This window comes from Epinephelus fuscoguttatus, linkage group LG11 (genome assembly GCF_011397635.1).
Source record: "Epinephelus fuscoguttatus linkage group LG11, E.fuscoguttatus.final_Chr_v1".
NCBI lineage: Eukaryota > Metazoa > Chordata > Actinopteri > Perciformes > Serranidae > Epinephelus > Epinephelus fuscoguttatus.
In genome coordinates, this window is record NC_064762.1 from 10,717,063 (window position 1) to 10,733,132 (window position 16,070).

The 16,070-nt window shown below is 40.5% G+C and overlaps 1 protein-coding gene across 1 annotated transcript in view; it reads right to left on the bottom strand.

Moving 5' to 3' along the window:
• Nucleotides 1–592: 592 nt before the first annotated feature.
• The window catches only part of ehd3 (EH-domain containing 3), a 28,190-nt gene continuing 12,712 nt past the window's right edge, over nt 593–16,070 (bottom strand). The window contains exons 4-8 of the mRNA XM_049589591.1: nt 9,549–9,690; nt 9,330–9,429; nt 7,778–7,948; nt 5,234–5,398; nt 593–5,138 (exon numbers count right to left, since the gene is read on the bottom strand). Coding sequence (XP_049445548.1) covers nt 4,611–5,138; nt 5,234–5,398; nt 7,778–7,948; nt 9,330–9,429; nt 9,549–9,690 — 1,106 coding nt within the window. The 3' untranslated portion in view covers nt 593–4,610. The remainder of the gene's footprint in view (nt 5,139–5,233; nt 5,399–7,777; nt 7,949–9,329; nt 9,430–9,548; nt 9,691–16,070) is intronic.

A 16,070-nucleotide genomic window follows, 5' to 3' on the forward strand; every position in this document is an offset into this window, starting at 1 on the left:
TCCTAGGAAGAGATCCATTTGAAGTGTTTTTCGAAAAATTCAAAATGGCAGAAAATCTATATAACCGGAAGTTATGGGTTCTTGAGGCAAATTTGATCCTCATGAGGAGAGGCATCTCTGTGCAAAGTTTCATGTCTCTACGACATACCCCAGTGAGATATGCCCATTCAAGGTTTGCAATTTCAATCGGTTGCTATAGCGCCCCCCTTTGGTCAATTGATGTAATATTGCTTCATTCACATCCTCCCATGACCCTCTACCACTGTGCCAAATTTCACATGGATTGACCAAATCAGTGAGGAGAAAAACATGGAACAGACACAGAGACACACCCACAGACAGACAGTTTTTGTCATTATATAGTAAGATATCTTCTTGGTTTTTACTTTCTCTTTCGCTTGTGAGCGTGTGTACAAACAGTAACCAACAATCCTGCATAGCATACCTTTAACTGTTTGCAGAATGGTTCTTATTCCCACAGTTTAATTAAGTATCACAGCTGACCAGGATTAAGGAATTCAGCTTTCTGAAAATAGAGTGACTAACCACTTTGATGGCTTTGAACACAAACAAAACAAGGCCAAGCGAAAAGTTGAGTAAATTAATTTTTATTACACTGTTGGAACTGTTGTTTATGTCGACAGAAAAGCAGTGAAGTACAGATTTAGCAATGCATAAACCATCTTAAAACAGAAAAAATACCATAACGCCAGTGTTTCCACTTAATGTTTTCACCAGTACACAGGACTTCAAGTTGCAATCTGTCAGGGTATGAAAACAACTTGTGAAGCTCAAGGACTTTGTTTTGCAGAGAATACCACATTCAACAAGAATCCTTTTTTTTTATATTTACTCTGTTGATCTGATCTGGCTCGTTGATGAAATGTGAACAAGTGATGCATAAAGCACCCAAGATACTGTGGATGATTTCCTAATCTGTGTTCATGGAATGCAAACAGTCTTTTTTTATGTACAGTAGATTCACAGTAATTGCACAGAAACGAACAGGGAGGGGCACGCATGTGGGAAAACTGGAAATATTTCAGTTAAGTCAATTGTGTATACTGAATACTGCCCCACTCATAAAACACAGTGAACATTTCTTTTCATATGGGAACCCAAATTTACTTAGTTTGGTGTTTCATATTAAGATCAAGACTTACCAACCACAAACATAGTCCTAACGTGAAGTATAAATACATATATACTGGCATATCGCTACAGTAAATCAGATTATATTCATTACATGTATACAATTTAAAAACATAAAATGGAAAGCCAGATTTTCATTTGAACAATATGTCGATTAGTGTTTTGTTATCATCACAAAAGAAGCGAACAGCTGCGTGTTCACTCTGGACTGCCAGGTTAGGTTAGATTAGATCACTTAGACAAGGTGAACAGTGACTGAATCACACGTTCATCCACTGACCCAGTCGCCTGTGAGATGCTTAAGACTTGATACATATATACGTTACAAATAATAACACTGATACATGTGGTCATATGCGTACATAGAATAGTCAGGATGTGCCCACACAGAACCGTGAACGTCTGCACATTCAACAATCAAATTCCAGAAAATACATTTATACTGAGAATGTCCGCACACTCGTTTGTACGGACAGTACTCGTTATATAGTTCCATGTTATAGTCACAGTATTTCCATACATGTTAAAGGAATACTTCAACCTTAAAATGATCATTTGTGTATCAGTTACTCAGCTTGTGTTACTTTGAGTTGGTGAAGAGAACTTTGATTTTCTCACATGCCTCCATGGTGGAGGAAGAATCCAAAAACTGAGAAAATTCTTGATAAGTTTAAGTCATAGGGGTCCAAGTTAAAACAACAGCAAAATTACATCAAAATATCCGTTTGCAAACTCTCACACAACTCATGCAGTATAATCCAGGTCTCATTTATGCAGTCGTATGCTCAGTGCTTCCCAAATAGACAACCCTTTCCGAGGGAGAACTGTACAGAAAGTGAAACATTTCTATGCTCTCCTCAAAGCCAAACTCCATTGACAAAACCCATAATTTTACCTCACTGAACACAGGAGCTGCTGGTCTACAGCTGCCTCCATCAGTTAGTTTGTGTGTGTTATTGTGTGACTTTTGTGTTTTAAGTAATACGTCAGATTCACACAAGTCCTGTGTTCAGTGAGGTAAAATTACTGTTTTTGTCGATGGAGTGTGGCTTTGAAGAGAACATTGAGTTTGACTTTCAGTTCACTTCCCCATCCGATAGGGCTGTCTGTTTGTGAAGTACTGAGCATACAACTTCATAAATGAGGCTTGTATTATACTGCATGAGTTGTGTGAGTTTGTAGAGGGATGTTTTGATATAGTTTTGCTGTTGTGGAATGTGGTCACCTTAGACTTCGATTGGATTCTTTGTTCACTGGAGGCTTGCAAGGAAAGACAAAGTTTTCTTCACAAATTCAACATAACACAGGGTAAGTAACTGATATACAAATGGTAATTTGGGGGGGATGAAGTATTCCTTTAATGAAATTTAGAATTATGTAAAAATCATAAAAGGGTCAAGCCACTTCTGATCCTTAGTTTTTCCCACACTTGTTTCCCATCAGAGAAACTTTTTCCTGCTTCTTTGCCATAGGCCAATCCAGGTGCTACAGCAAATGATGGCGATGTCATTGACACAAATATCAACATCTGCATAACACATTTAAAATTATAAAAAGTTGATGTGGGTCATTTTCTTTTTATAATGCACTCCTCTGGTTACAAATCACATTACCAGAATTGTTTTTATTTTCTGTGTGTGTGTGCTTCTACACATTTTGTGTGTATTCTCAAGCCACTCATCAGGAAATCCTTGTAGCCGTTTAATATGTCGCCATGAAACAAAAGCCAGAATACTCAGCCGTGCCAGGAGACCAAAAATAACACAGGAGCTCGAGGAGCAACAACTATGAAATGGTTTTGGCCACTGTGTGGAATAACGCAGTCAAATATGAGTTTTCTGTATTGACTACAGATGATAATACAATTATATTTTGCAGTTTCATATCCCAATCTTCCCTCTCCTTGAATGATCCTTCCAAGAAAATCTATTTCTGTTTGTCTTCACATTGTCACATCGCTCCCATTTTCCTCCAGTAGTTTGGATCACCTTACATTTGCTCTACTCCAGTGTTTCTTGTTGTAGATTTTTAAGTTGATTTTCTTTACCTATTACCATATCGTCTGCCCTAACATCTCTAACACCTATCCTACCTACCAGCTCCCAATATGTCAGCCTTAAAGGGATAGTTAAGATCTTTTGAAGTGGGGTTGTATGGAGTACTTATCTGGTCAGTGTATTACACACAGTAGTTGTCAGTCAGCACGCTCCCAAGTTGGAAAAGCAGGCTTGAATCCAACATGTAAACTAGGGGAGCGATCACACTGAGATGAAACGCTAGAAACGAGATGCCAATAAAACCATTGTTTTTCTATGATACGGTGCGTCTGACCGGCATTTAAGTGTCTTTTTAGACGGCCGTTTTTATAGATGCTTCTTTTTAGACGCACGTAGACGCTGAAAAGTTTAAATATTTTCAACTTTTTGAGCGTCAGACGTCAGCAGCTAGCATGCATTGAATAAGCGCTTCCAGCGTTTCAAGCGTCTTTGAAGCGTCCGCGTCTCTAGCGTCTCATTTCTGTGTGATCACCCCCTAAGCAATGTACTACTGTGGACGTTGGCATTAGCAGAAAGTATCTTAGCCACCTAAAAATATTTATCATTTTGAGAGTATGCTATAGTTAGAATATTTTCATCGCTTTGCCTCGCCTTCAGACAGCAATTTAATTTTACTAACTGATCAAGGCAGCAGCAGACCAGCAGCTCAGTTTTCAGCAAGCCCAAATTACTGTTTTTTCAGTAGAGTCTGGTGGCTTTGATGAGAGGATAGATGGAAATTTGAAGCTGTTAATGGCATCTCTGCGAGGACGGGCTCTCTGATGGAAAGGTAGAGCCGTGGAAATACTCTCAGTGTAGCGTACACTTAAAATGTTAGATTTTTTTAGTTGGGACTTTTTTAAGTGGGTAAAATACATTTTGCTGCTGCCCTCATCCAAAGCAGCACATAGCTTAGTGTCTGTGACGGACTCCAGCCTGCTTCTCCAAAACTGGGTGTGTGTCAATCAACATCTACTGTATGTAATACACTGACTATGGATGAGTACCTCATACAACTTCACTTTATCCCTTTGAACACTGTACTAAAGACTTCACTTTAATGGGAGGACTCATAGAGATCCAGTTCCCTGGTACATGCCACTTCAGCACTGCTGAAATGTAGCATTTGAATCCACGTGCCAACAGTCGAGCTGCGTTCATTCATTTTTATTTGAATGTAACTAAATATTTTGTTCTAATATTTGCCTCTTGAAGCTAAGGAAAGACTGCAGATGGGGGGTGACATCAGCAGAGCGGGACTGAGAGTTGGAAATGGGTCTAATTTGTTCAAATTCTCTTCATTTGTATTTTTTTGCTATAATGCTACAGGAATATTCCTATTTTAATTGGGATACTTTTCTCTGGGTGGAGGGCATATGTCTACTTACAGGCTTTGGGGCAGGGGGTGATGTAATCTTACGTTTACTCTGGTATTTTCCTCTTGGAAGGAGGCACCAGGTGTGCGGGCAGCTCTGATGGCAGTTCATGTCCCTCTAGTTTCACTTTTATCAGGTGGTTGGCCAACGCAAACTCCTCGTCATCAAGCATCCCGTCCTTATCGATGTCTGCCAGCTTCCAGATCTTTCCTAGCACCGTATTGGGCAGTTTTGACTTCACCATCTCTTTCTTGGCATTGGCTCCCGTCACCTTCCCATTGACAGGAGACAATGTGTAGAAAATCTCATCATAAGCAGGTTTATCACGTGCAACAACCCACTCTGCTTCATCAATGCCTTCACCCGCCCCTTCGCCATACCCATGGCCGAACGGGCCATCCAGAGTGCCATCAAAGGCACCGCCCTTCACAACTGGGTTGGGACGCTGGGTTTCTTCTTGGCGGACCAGGACCATTAAGCTAGCGATGTCGTGGGCCAGCATGTCATCCACTGCCTCCAGGAGTTTGGGTTTCAGAGGCTGGAATTTGTTGAGATCCTGAGCTTGGAGTTGGTCCTGGAAGAGATAATACAGAAAAAAAAACAAGTTTAGGTTTCATCTATCTAATCCTCTATCTCTACATCAACATTCCTTGTCTCTTTCCCGTTTACCTGCATCTTCTTCAGATTAGGAAAATCTCCAGGTGAAATCTGATGCTCTCGTTCGATGCGTTTGTAAATATCCCCCAGACTGGCGATCAGTTCTTTCTTCTTGTTCTCCTTCCCGAACACAGAGGGCATCTCTTTCTTCAGTGCACTGATGATGTAGGCATGGACCTGCATTGTGAGAGTGAAAGCTTTACTCAACAGCAAATTAACTGGGACAGCATGTCAGCCTTTATAAAGTTAAAATCCTTGAAATGACACATTTATTGATCACTTGGGGCAGGAAACACACTTTGAGTGGCTATTCTGTCAGAAATACAACAGTAAATCTTGTCTATATATATATTTTGATGTAGCTATGTTTGTGATTTTTCAGTCCAGTGCATGCATACACCATTTCCTGTGATTCTCTTGTGCAAGTGTATGGTATTTGAATCCAGACTGGGAATGCTGGGACTTCACCACTGAATGCAAACTACTAAACAGAGAGCTGACTATATAGCAGCACTGTACCTTGTTGCAGACAGCCGCTGGGGATGCTGTTAATGGCTTCAGTTCTGCATCTATGCTGTCATCAAAGCCACCAGACTCCATTTACAACTAGAATTACCACCCTGTATGTCTGTGCCTCAATGCACCAGTCAAGTTTCTCTTACAGTTTACACCCATGTTGGTGAAAACATGGATGCTTCACACACATCATTTGACCACAAAATTCTTCTCAGTTTATTCTTAAGTCCAAATGGATGTTTCTGTCAAATTTAAAGACATTTCTCTTTAGGTGTTTGTGAGATGCTGTGTTCACAAGAATGACACAGATGCAATTTCAAATTGACCTTGGCCTTTTACCAAAGAAACCTAATTAGTTCATAGTTGAGTCCAAGTGAACATTTTTGCCAAGTTTGAAGAAATTCCCTCAAGGTGTTCTTTTGATATCGCATTCACAAGAATGAGACCGACAAGGTCACAAGGACCTTGGCTTATGACCACAGAAATCTAAACAGTTCATTGTTGAGTCCAAGTAGACATTTATGGCAATTTGAAGAAATTCCCTTGAGGTGTTCTTGAGATACTGCGTTCACAAGGATTGGACAGACGGACAACCTGAAAACATACTGCCTCCAGCCATGGCTGTAGCCATTGTGAAATATTTGCAGGAACTTGTTGTGGAGGATTCAGTGACTGCCATAGTTTGCATGCGGTACTTCAAATGGAGTTCCTGCCATCTTGTGACACTTTTTATGTTGTTATAGTAACATTTAGGCTGGCACATGAACAGACACAGTGACTGAAATAATAGTAATAACAATCAAAATAGGACAAGAATAACCCGATGAAATCACACACGTCGTGAAAGACGACCAGGAATGATTGGTCGTTGACCATTGTGTCGTCTGTTGCACGATTTTATGACTCCACAATCGCCTCATCTGACATGGTGATTGTCGGAACAGACAAAAATGTCGCGTACTGTGAACCCGGTGTGAGACAAAGAAAAAAGTCAACCATTAGCTCTCATAGAATGCATATGTATTGAGACAGAGACATGTTGCATCCACTGTTGATTCAATGTTTTACAGCAACTGATTTAAAATAGGACCCTTAATTATTTACAATGTTTGCACTGCAACATGCCCGCAGACAAAATCAGATATCCGCACAAACCATCTTTTAATGCTGCAAAAATTAAGATTTCTTCAACAAACCATTAAGAATTTCTGAAAAGAATCCTTAAATTGACCAATTTCACTTAACCATGCTTGTAGGTTCTTTTTGATTTATCATTGTCCTGTTCTTAACCTTCGTTGTTATATTTTTTTTTGGGATGGGACATTTGATAGATGACTCACATGTAACATCATAAGCAGCAGACTGTTGCAACCCTGGTGTCTAGGGACACTTCACGCTGCTTTAACCAGATTAGTCATCAGTAAATCTCTCAGATTACCTTTGTTGACATTTGTTTTTAATATTCAGCACAAACTTTAAAAGTAATGGGAAAACCCTTATTTATTAGGTTGCTGTGGTGATGTGTGTGTGTTTCCCTGTATCGACCTTGTGTCCTTGACGCTCATCACGAAACACACACACACCCTATCGGCTGTCAAACAGGAAAACTGCGCTCAGCTTTCAGTTTGATAAATCTGTGTGTGTGTTTGAGTGTCTGCACGCGAACATCCTCTGCCTTTCCTCGAACTACAACAGGCAGCACGGCTGTCGCCTCTTATACCTCACTTCCACTCCGGAGAGGAAACAGGAAGCAATTCACTCAGAGGAAAATAGCCACATTTGTCTGGTTCTATTAGTTCTGTGACAGCGACAAGCTTTTTCTGTCAAGGTTAACAGCTGTACAGGGCGGGGAGGGCGAATGAGTGGTGGGAAGGATAAATAGGAAACTCACATGCAAACACACCTGTGCTTAAATCCTGAACACGTCACTGTCAAATAACATCCCCAGACAAAGCATCACCTCCTGCTCCTGTGAGCTGCAGTGGTGCCATAAGCAGATTCTCCATCACTGAGTATCTGTGTCTTTAACTTGTGCCTTACCTTGGCTAGTCTCGCCCTCTTGATCAGATCATTGAGTTTTCTGAGCGCTGCGTTTCTTGGCAAAGACTGAATGTCCTTGAATAAGTCCTGCTCCTCTGCTTCGAACAGCTTCCTGTTGTCTGGGATCAACAGAGGGTGGGACCAGAATGACCCGATGTAGACGCGGATCACCTGTCAGTGAGGGAAACAGATGGAAAATCAACAGGGGAAAGAACACATAAAGAGGCACAACCCAGCTAAAAGCATCTAATTTTTGATAATTTAAGGCAATGAGCAAGAAACGTTATTGATCAGATTGTCAGTTAATAACCAATTTTACACGTAAGTGTTATTTACATAAGCCTTCAGATGACTACTAGACACCAACTCCAATTTTTTTTAAATTAGTCCATTATTGAGCAAAACCGCTGTCGCTGCAAAACAACCAATGTAACCATTTGGGGCATTCAGTACTGTCGATGTACATCCAATAAAAGTGGTTATTTTTGCCACTGACATGGTCCAAATATATCTGTAAGTGTCTGACAACATTATGGAAAGGATCCCTACAGTGGTCGACTTTTTGTTTAAGTGTAAGATTCTTTTTTTATTAAACCAGAAACAGCCCTAAAATCATTATCACCAAACCCACCAGACTCCATTTCAATACAGTCATTGTAAAATACATTACATTCAAAGTTGACAGAAACAAAATAAAACTCACAAAAACCACCTTGGTCTGTCACTCCACTGTTCCAATAATCACCAACTCTGGTTTGGTTGAAATTAAATCTGAAGTCACCATGTCACATTCACCCAGTCACACCCACAGTCATGCACGGGTGGCTGAGGCTACCATACATGGTGCCACCTGCTACTCCGTAACCATTCACACACACTCACACACCGATGGAACAGCCATCGGGAGCAATTTGGGGTTCATTATCTTGCCCAAGGATACTTCAACATGCAGACTGGGGGAGCCGGAGATTGAGGCGCCAATCTTCCAATTAGTGGCCAATCCACTCTACCTCTGGGTGGCTTTGAAGAGCGATTTCTGGGCTGTTTTTGGTTTAACAAAAAGGATCTTACTTTTCACCAAAAAGGTCTATCTCCATAGGGATCTTTTCCATTATGTTGTCAGACACTTAAAATAACAATCAGAGCCTGTCGGTGGCAAAAACAAACACTTTTAGTTGACTTTAATTGACAGTGTGAACATGCCCCGAGTTGTTACACTGGTGCCCGTTTCACGGCTGCAGCACTTGCTGAATGCTGGACCAGTTTCAAAAATTGTTGTTCCCATTAAAACATGAGAAAACAGGGTCCACGCATAAAGAGAAGGGCATTATATACACAACAAGCCTGCTCATGCTTGTACCAGTACAGTGTTGACACTACCAGTAAAGCATGAGGGAGCTGTGGTTCCAGTGTTCGGGTATCTTGGCTCATGCTCTGCCTATGTCAGGTTTACCCAGGCTCTGACCTTCTGCCTAAATTTGGATTTTTTGGCAACAAATACGAGTCAAGATGGGGGAAAGCTTTAAACCCACATTCCTCATGTTTACAATACCTCTGGTGTGTTGACTATTTTTCCCAGTGACCACATCAGGGCACCGTACACTCTCATCAACTGCTGCGTCTCTATCTGGTCGGCCTTATTCAGCACAACCCTGGCAAAAAAGTGAGACAAGAGAACAGTGTTGACGTTGATTAAATTGTGAGCTGTTGACAATGTAGTGTTTGTTCTCTAGAATTAATTTTATCTATAAGTCAAGGAACCCCACAGTACCTGATCTTGTCCTCATGGTTCTTCAGGGCTTTTATGACCTCTGAGAACTCATCAGAGATGTCCAATTTGTGGGCATCAAACAGTAAAATGATCCTGTCCACTCGCTCTGCAAACCACTCCAAGACAGCCGCAAAGTCATAGCCTGAGAGGAGGAGAAAGAGAAGGAGAGGATCCACAAAAGTGGTTGGGGTACAAAATAATAGGAAAAGTAAATTAGGATTTCAGATGAGGGACAGGAGGGTTTAGATAAAAAGAGAAAGTGAGGAAAAGAGATAATTAAATTTGTATCCTTTTACTTCCTGTTTCTTTGCTCCCATCCCATATCAGTGTCAAAATAGCATTAAATAGAGGCACATAAAGGAACAGTTAGCCCTAAAATCATCTGACCTGTAGTGCTGTTTATCAGTCTAGATTGTTTTGCTGTGAGTTGCAGAGTGTTGGAGATATCAGCTGTAGAGATGTCTGCCTTCTCTCCAATAAAATGGAACTAGATGGCACTCAGCTTGTGGTGCTCAAAGCGGCCAAAAAAATACATTTGAAAAACTCAACAACAATGCCTCTTTCCAGAAATCATGATGGTTGTGAGCAGTTTCATGTAGAAACTATTTTCTCTCTACTGAACTACACCCAACAACCGAATACAATCTACCGCTAGCTCACTTAGCACCACTGAGCTAGCTAACGTTACAGTTCAGCTGAAGCGGACGCCATTAAGGTTTACATCTTCTCGTCCATGAGTAAATGCACGTTTCCTTCTGCGTGGTGATAGAAGTTGTGAGAGTGTAGTTTGGTAGAAAGAAAACAGTTCCTACATGAAACTGCTCACAACAAGGTCTGTGTCTCCAACACTCGGCAACTCACACCAAAACAATCAATCAACAGAGTTACTTTCGAGGCACAGGTCAGTCCACTGAGATTTTATTATGATGAACAGTTTGTATAATCCATGACCTGTACCACGAACCCCAACTGTGATGCAATATTCCCAAAAGGAAACTATTGAAATGGCTTCAGGTCGTAGAGGAGGCAATAAGAAGGACGCCCACATTACAACATGCTGAGGGAAAAGAATGTCTGTTTACAGCTGGACGAGGTCCTGCCAGGGTTCAACTAAGTGGCTTTTTAAAACTAAATAATGAGGGGGGGAAACCAAAAACAATAATATTTTATTGTCTTATTTGGCTCAGATTTTTTGTGAAATGCAATCATGGCAGTAATGAGTGTATACATGAGTGAATGAATGAGTTAATGCCTCCATAACATATGAATAAATGAATGAGTGATGAGGTCTGTCAGCAGGAGTACATCATAGCCTCCTTTGACTTTCTTTCCTACTCAAGGACAAAACGGACTCTAGACTGGAGAAATTCCACAGTATATGAGAGGAGAACAAAGAACAAAAGGACAGGACGAAGGATTAGTGAGCTTGAGTTTCCGACCAACACTGAAGGACACATACGAAACACAGAGTCAGTGGTGAACCTGTTACAGCTGATGTTATGGAGTAGAAGGCATTTGCTGTGAATTGGTAGTGGGAGGAAGTTTTATGTTAATACAGGGGATGTCATATGGATTTTCTGAAGAGCTATGTTTGTGAAAGATTGTCCTTTATAAATTATAAACCACATCACTAAGCTTTGAAAGTGTTATCACTTTGTATCTAAATCTGACTCACTCTGGTCCGCCTTCCTGGTTTACACAAAGGCAGCCTCACAATACAGACATAGCTGTGATAGAAATCCCACTTTTCACATACGCTATTGCTACTGTGGCTGCACTGCTGCTCCTCCCAGCAGAGGAGTAGTTTACACTCATAGTGAGTGACTTCCATAGTGGCTACATATATTTATCCGAATGTTAAACATCTTGCTAAGGCTGCCCCCTGATAGTCGACCATAGTCTACCAGAAAGGTGCCATTTGTTGGCAAGATTTCATTGGTTGGTTAGTCACAGAGAAAAAACATGACGCTCTATTAGAAGCTGCGCCTTGTCAGAATAAATCCAAACCTATATGACTGGACCATGTGGGAATTTAATTTGAAAGGACAGACACAGGAAGTGTCCACGCTCAGCAGTCAGACAGGAGTCAGGTTAATTTCCAGGGCTGGTACCTGCAGTTATTCCACAGGCTAGTTAATAACATGTCAGGCAGGAAATCCAAAGTGTGGGATCATTTTGAGAAGGTGAAGGACGAACCCAAGGTGATATGTAAACTCATCTTCATTGGTCGACTACAAACATGACGTATCATCTGAAACATGGAAGTAGCTACATGCCCATTAGCCCACAGCGTCATTAACAGGCGGCTCGCTCAGTGTGTGACGTGCACTTGTAGATAAAATATAGGCCTATATTAATGAAGGTTCATTAGGACGGTTTTGTGTTTCTCTGTAATGTAGCACAGTGTTAACAATGTTACTGATACTATTCTTTCTCACACCTTCAACTCAAAGCACTCAAAGCTCAAGGCCCTAAATGGAAATGGTCAACTAGGAAAATTCTTAGTCAGGGGCAGCCCTACATTTTGCTGACATGATGCCTCAAAGGTTCCTAACAATGAAAACCTGGTCATCTTTCAGAACAAAATGTTAAGTGTTCAATAATTCCTCACTGGGATGTGAGCAGGGTTTGGCAGCTGTAGCAATAAGTATGTAAAACATGAAAATTGGTTTCCTTTCTCTCCTGTATGAGCAGAGCTGAGAGGAGATAGAGGGCACAATGCTGCTTGAGCAAAGCTGTGGAGGGTTAAAAGAGAAATAGATACCTTGATATTTTGAATTTTAGCGGATTATTCTTCACAGGACGCACTTTTCACATGATGTGGGGAAAAACAAGAATAAGTCTAAAGCTACACTATCACTAGAGCCTGCAATTTTCATAAGACTGTGAAAGCTGAAGATTTTCCTATCTTACAGCCTCACCACAGAGACGCGAAAAATATGAAGTCTGTCCTGACTGTGGGTAAGTAGAGTTAAGGACATCACAAGTACACAATTAGGGTTCATTTTGTTAGGGGCTCATGAATATCTACAATGAATGTTTCAGTTTTATAACTTGTGTAGAAAGCCAGTGTTTTCCACAAATAGATCAAACAACGCCCAGCTGGCTGAAAATGGCAGCCAGCTGTGTACCAAAGAGGGTGGTGGATGGTGTTAATTGAACACATGAAGTGGTGTGTTAATTGACCACCACTGCTGTGTTATTTTTAGGGTTATGAGTCTTTTAGAAATCATTGTTTGGAAGGTCTGTAGTCAAAGCTAGATTATCTGCAGAGGTCGACTCCTGCTCCTCCAAACACACCTCATGATTAAAATGGATAAAAACACTGACTATAGCACTTTCACGTAAAAAAAATCAGGGTTTCTCTGACATTCTTTGGCGGCCAGAGGATGTAAAGATGGGCTGAGATGCTGCTAATATTACAGTATCTCTACCTGCTTCTAGGTGCTCAGCTTTTTTTAAGGTTAGGATTCCTTAAGTGTTCAACTTTCAAGAGGTTTTTACTGGGAGTCGAATTATGCATAAAGACTGAATAAAGCAGATTCATATAAAAACGTGTCTCTCCGACACTCTTAGGCTGGCTCAGGACATCCGGGAGGGGCAGGTGGGACTGTGAGCCAAACTGGCACTAATGTTAACTCAGCTTTTTTTTTTTTTTTTGTCTCATAACTTAAGATCCAGATGTCTGATGACTAAAATTCTTCATCTGGTTAAAAGATACGGTTCAAAATGACCAAAAGGTGATGGTGACGTGACTGGAAACAGTGAGAAAGTAGTCCCCGGGAAATGTTTTAATGTCCCGCTATCCGGCACTCCTGGAAAACTCTACAAAGCTAACATTTCAACCTGAGGATGATACTAGTTCAGTGGTTCCCATCCTTTTTTGGGTCAAGAACCCCTTAATTTATACACATTAGGTCATGGAGTACCATTTGATAAGAGGTTACTTTAGGGACCTCCATCTGGAAAGATTTTAGGATGTTAGAATTCTATCGTCGTCTGCTACAGTTAAGGGGAGAGAACGATGGAGGAAGTGAAACCTGTAGTCAGAATAGTTGATTTTATGACTCTTTCACACATTGAGCTAACTTCTACAGTGAATTCAATAATGGAAATTAACATCCCCTATATTCTAGGGATCTCCTGGTAATCCGTCAAGGATTCATGGGGAATCTTTTGACCCCTGATTAAGAACTACTACACTATGGTAAATGCTCTTGGAGTATGAATGTTAGCAAATTGGAAGGACTTACTAAGAAATTTTGTTCCAATTTGTCCACCAAATTATACTGTTTTCTTTTGAGGGAAAGTGGAATTCTTGAATTGATTGTGGCAGAGTGCTCAGAGCTAAAAACTCAGGGATTCCTCCTCTAATGTCACTAAAATACATCCAGTAGTTCTTGAGATCTGTCATAAACAAAAGTGTTGGTCGATGGGGGATTCATGAGATGGTGGCAAAAGACGAAAGGCCAGAGAATCACCAAAAACAAACTGATTTCTCTTCTCAGGATCATGAGTATTAAGTTCACAGCATCTGACAGTAATTCTTGAAATATTCCGCAGAGAAAACCTGAAATAAGGAAAACTACATTTGATAAATCTGACTTAAATGTCCAACTAGCTACCCAACAAAGTAAATTTTGGGACAAACATATTTTTTCCCCTCAAACCATGTGACAAGAGTCTGGTGAAGAACATCTAACAGTCTATAAATTCTTCAAAATATCACTTTAATTAGCCTTTCTGCTGCTGGGTGATGCCCAAGTTTATCTACAGTACCTCCATAAAGACATCTATGTAGGCAGCTATAGCCTGACTCCTCATCTGGACACACACACACAAATAAATAAATACAGACAGTGATGAAAACAATGCAACAGGGTGAAAGAAAAGTGAAGAAAAGAATGAGACACAGCATACAGATATACAAACAAATGAAACATGAAAACATGACATGCAATAGACAAAAGGATGGAACTGAAAGGAAAGGAAAATGAACACATTAAGAAAACACTCTCACATGCACTCTGTCCCCAGAGAAAACACAGCTGTGCTGACTCAGAGAAGTTTAACCTGTATTTTTTTTATATCCAACACACAACAGCAGGGTCACACCTCACTGTGCTGTTTATTTGGTTTGACAACACGTTCACGGGACACTTTGAACGAAGAACCAGAAAGTAGAACGGACTGGATGAGGGTCTGCTTCAATTAAAATACTTTCAGCTGTAAACAAAGTGAAATTCTGTCGGTGCTGACAGACTGCCGACTCTTTGTTGTTTCTCAACAGAAGAGCTGCAGAAGGAAACGTTCTCATGACAAACATTAATCCAGACCCAACCCTGCTATGAAGTAATGTGCTGAACTCAGTGACCAGATTATGCTCCTTGTACTTATTTAGCCTTTGAAACTTCATGAATTTGTTCATATATTTTATAATGTCAGCACTATGAATTTCATATTATTGTCCATTCACAATGCTTTTGGCACAACAAAGGAAATACTGCCTCATTATGAAAGCAGGAGAAATCACTTCATAACCATTACTAAAATGGTAATAATGATGCCCATAATGGAGTTCACACCTGAACTCATATTAAAGGATTATCTCTTTTGAGTGCAGATAAATGACAGTGAAGTGTGAAAAAGGTTTCTATTGAATCAGCATCTGCTCTACATTCAGTACTAATCTACTGATACTGCTGCAGTATTATGTTCTGACAAAAGCATCATTATAACACAACATATTTAGTGTTCAACAGTAGGAATGAGCATGAATGGCACCCCTTTGTTAAGTCTGTGTTGTTAAAGGGAACCTATTATGCTCATTTTCAGGTTCAGGTTTTAATGTTCATAAAACCCTTTATTTTCCTCTTACTGTCTGTGCTGGATCACCTGTATTCACCCTCTGTCTAAGACGCTCCATTTTAGCGCCTGTCTCTTTAAGCCTCCGTCCTGAAAAAGCTCAGTCTGCTCTAAATGGTCAGTGTTTCCAGGTCTTCTGTATCTGTAAAAGCTTCTAAACCATAATTTTCACAACCGGACATGTTCCTACAGAAAAATGATCCGAAATCAGTGAGAAATTAACAACATCAACAACCAAGATTACATGTTTCCCTGACATTAGCATGTAGCAACATGTAGCCCCGTCCTTGCATGCGGCGTAGGAATGACTGAAATAGAGTACAGCAGCACTTTATACCATTAGAAAACACAGGTAAAAGCTTCTAAACCAAATTTTTTACAACTGGACATGTTCCAGTAGGAATATGATCTGTAATCAGGGAGAAATGATCAACATCAGCACCAAGATTACATGTTGCACTGACATTAGCACATAGCAACATGTAGCCCCGTCCTCGCAGCGAGGGAATGAGTGTTATGGAGTAAAGCGGGACTTTGCATTGTGAAAAATCACTAATAAAAGCTTCTCAACCAAAATCTCTAAAACTGGATGATCCAAAATCAGGGAGAAATTAACAATATCAGTAACCAGGATAACATATTTCCCCAACATTAGCA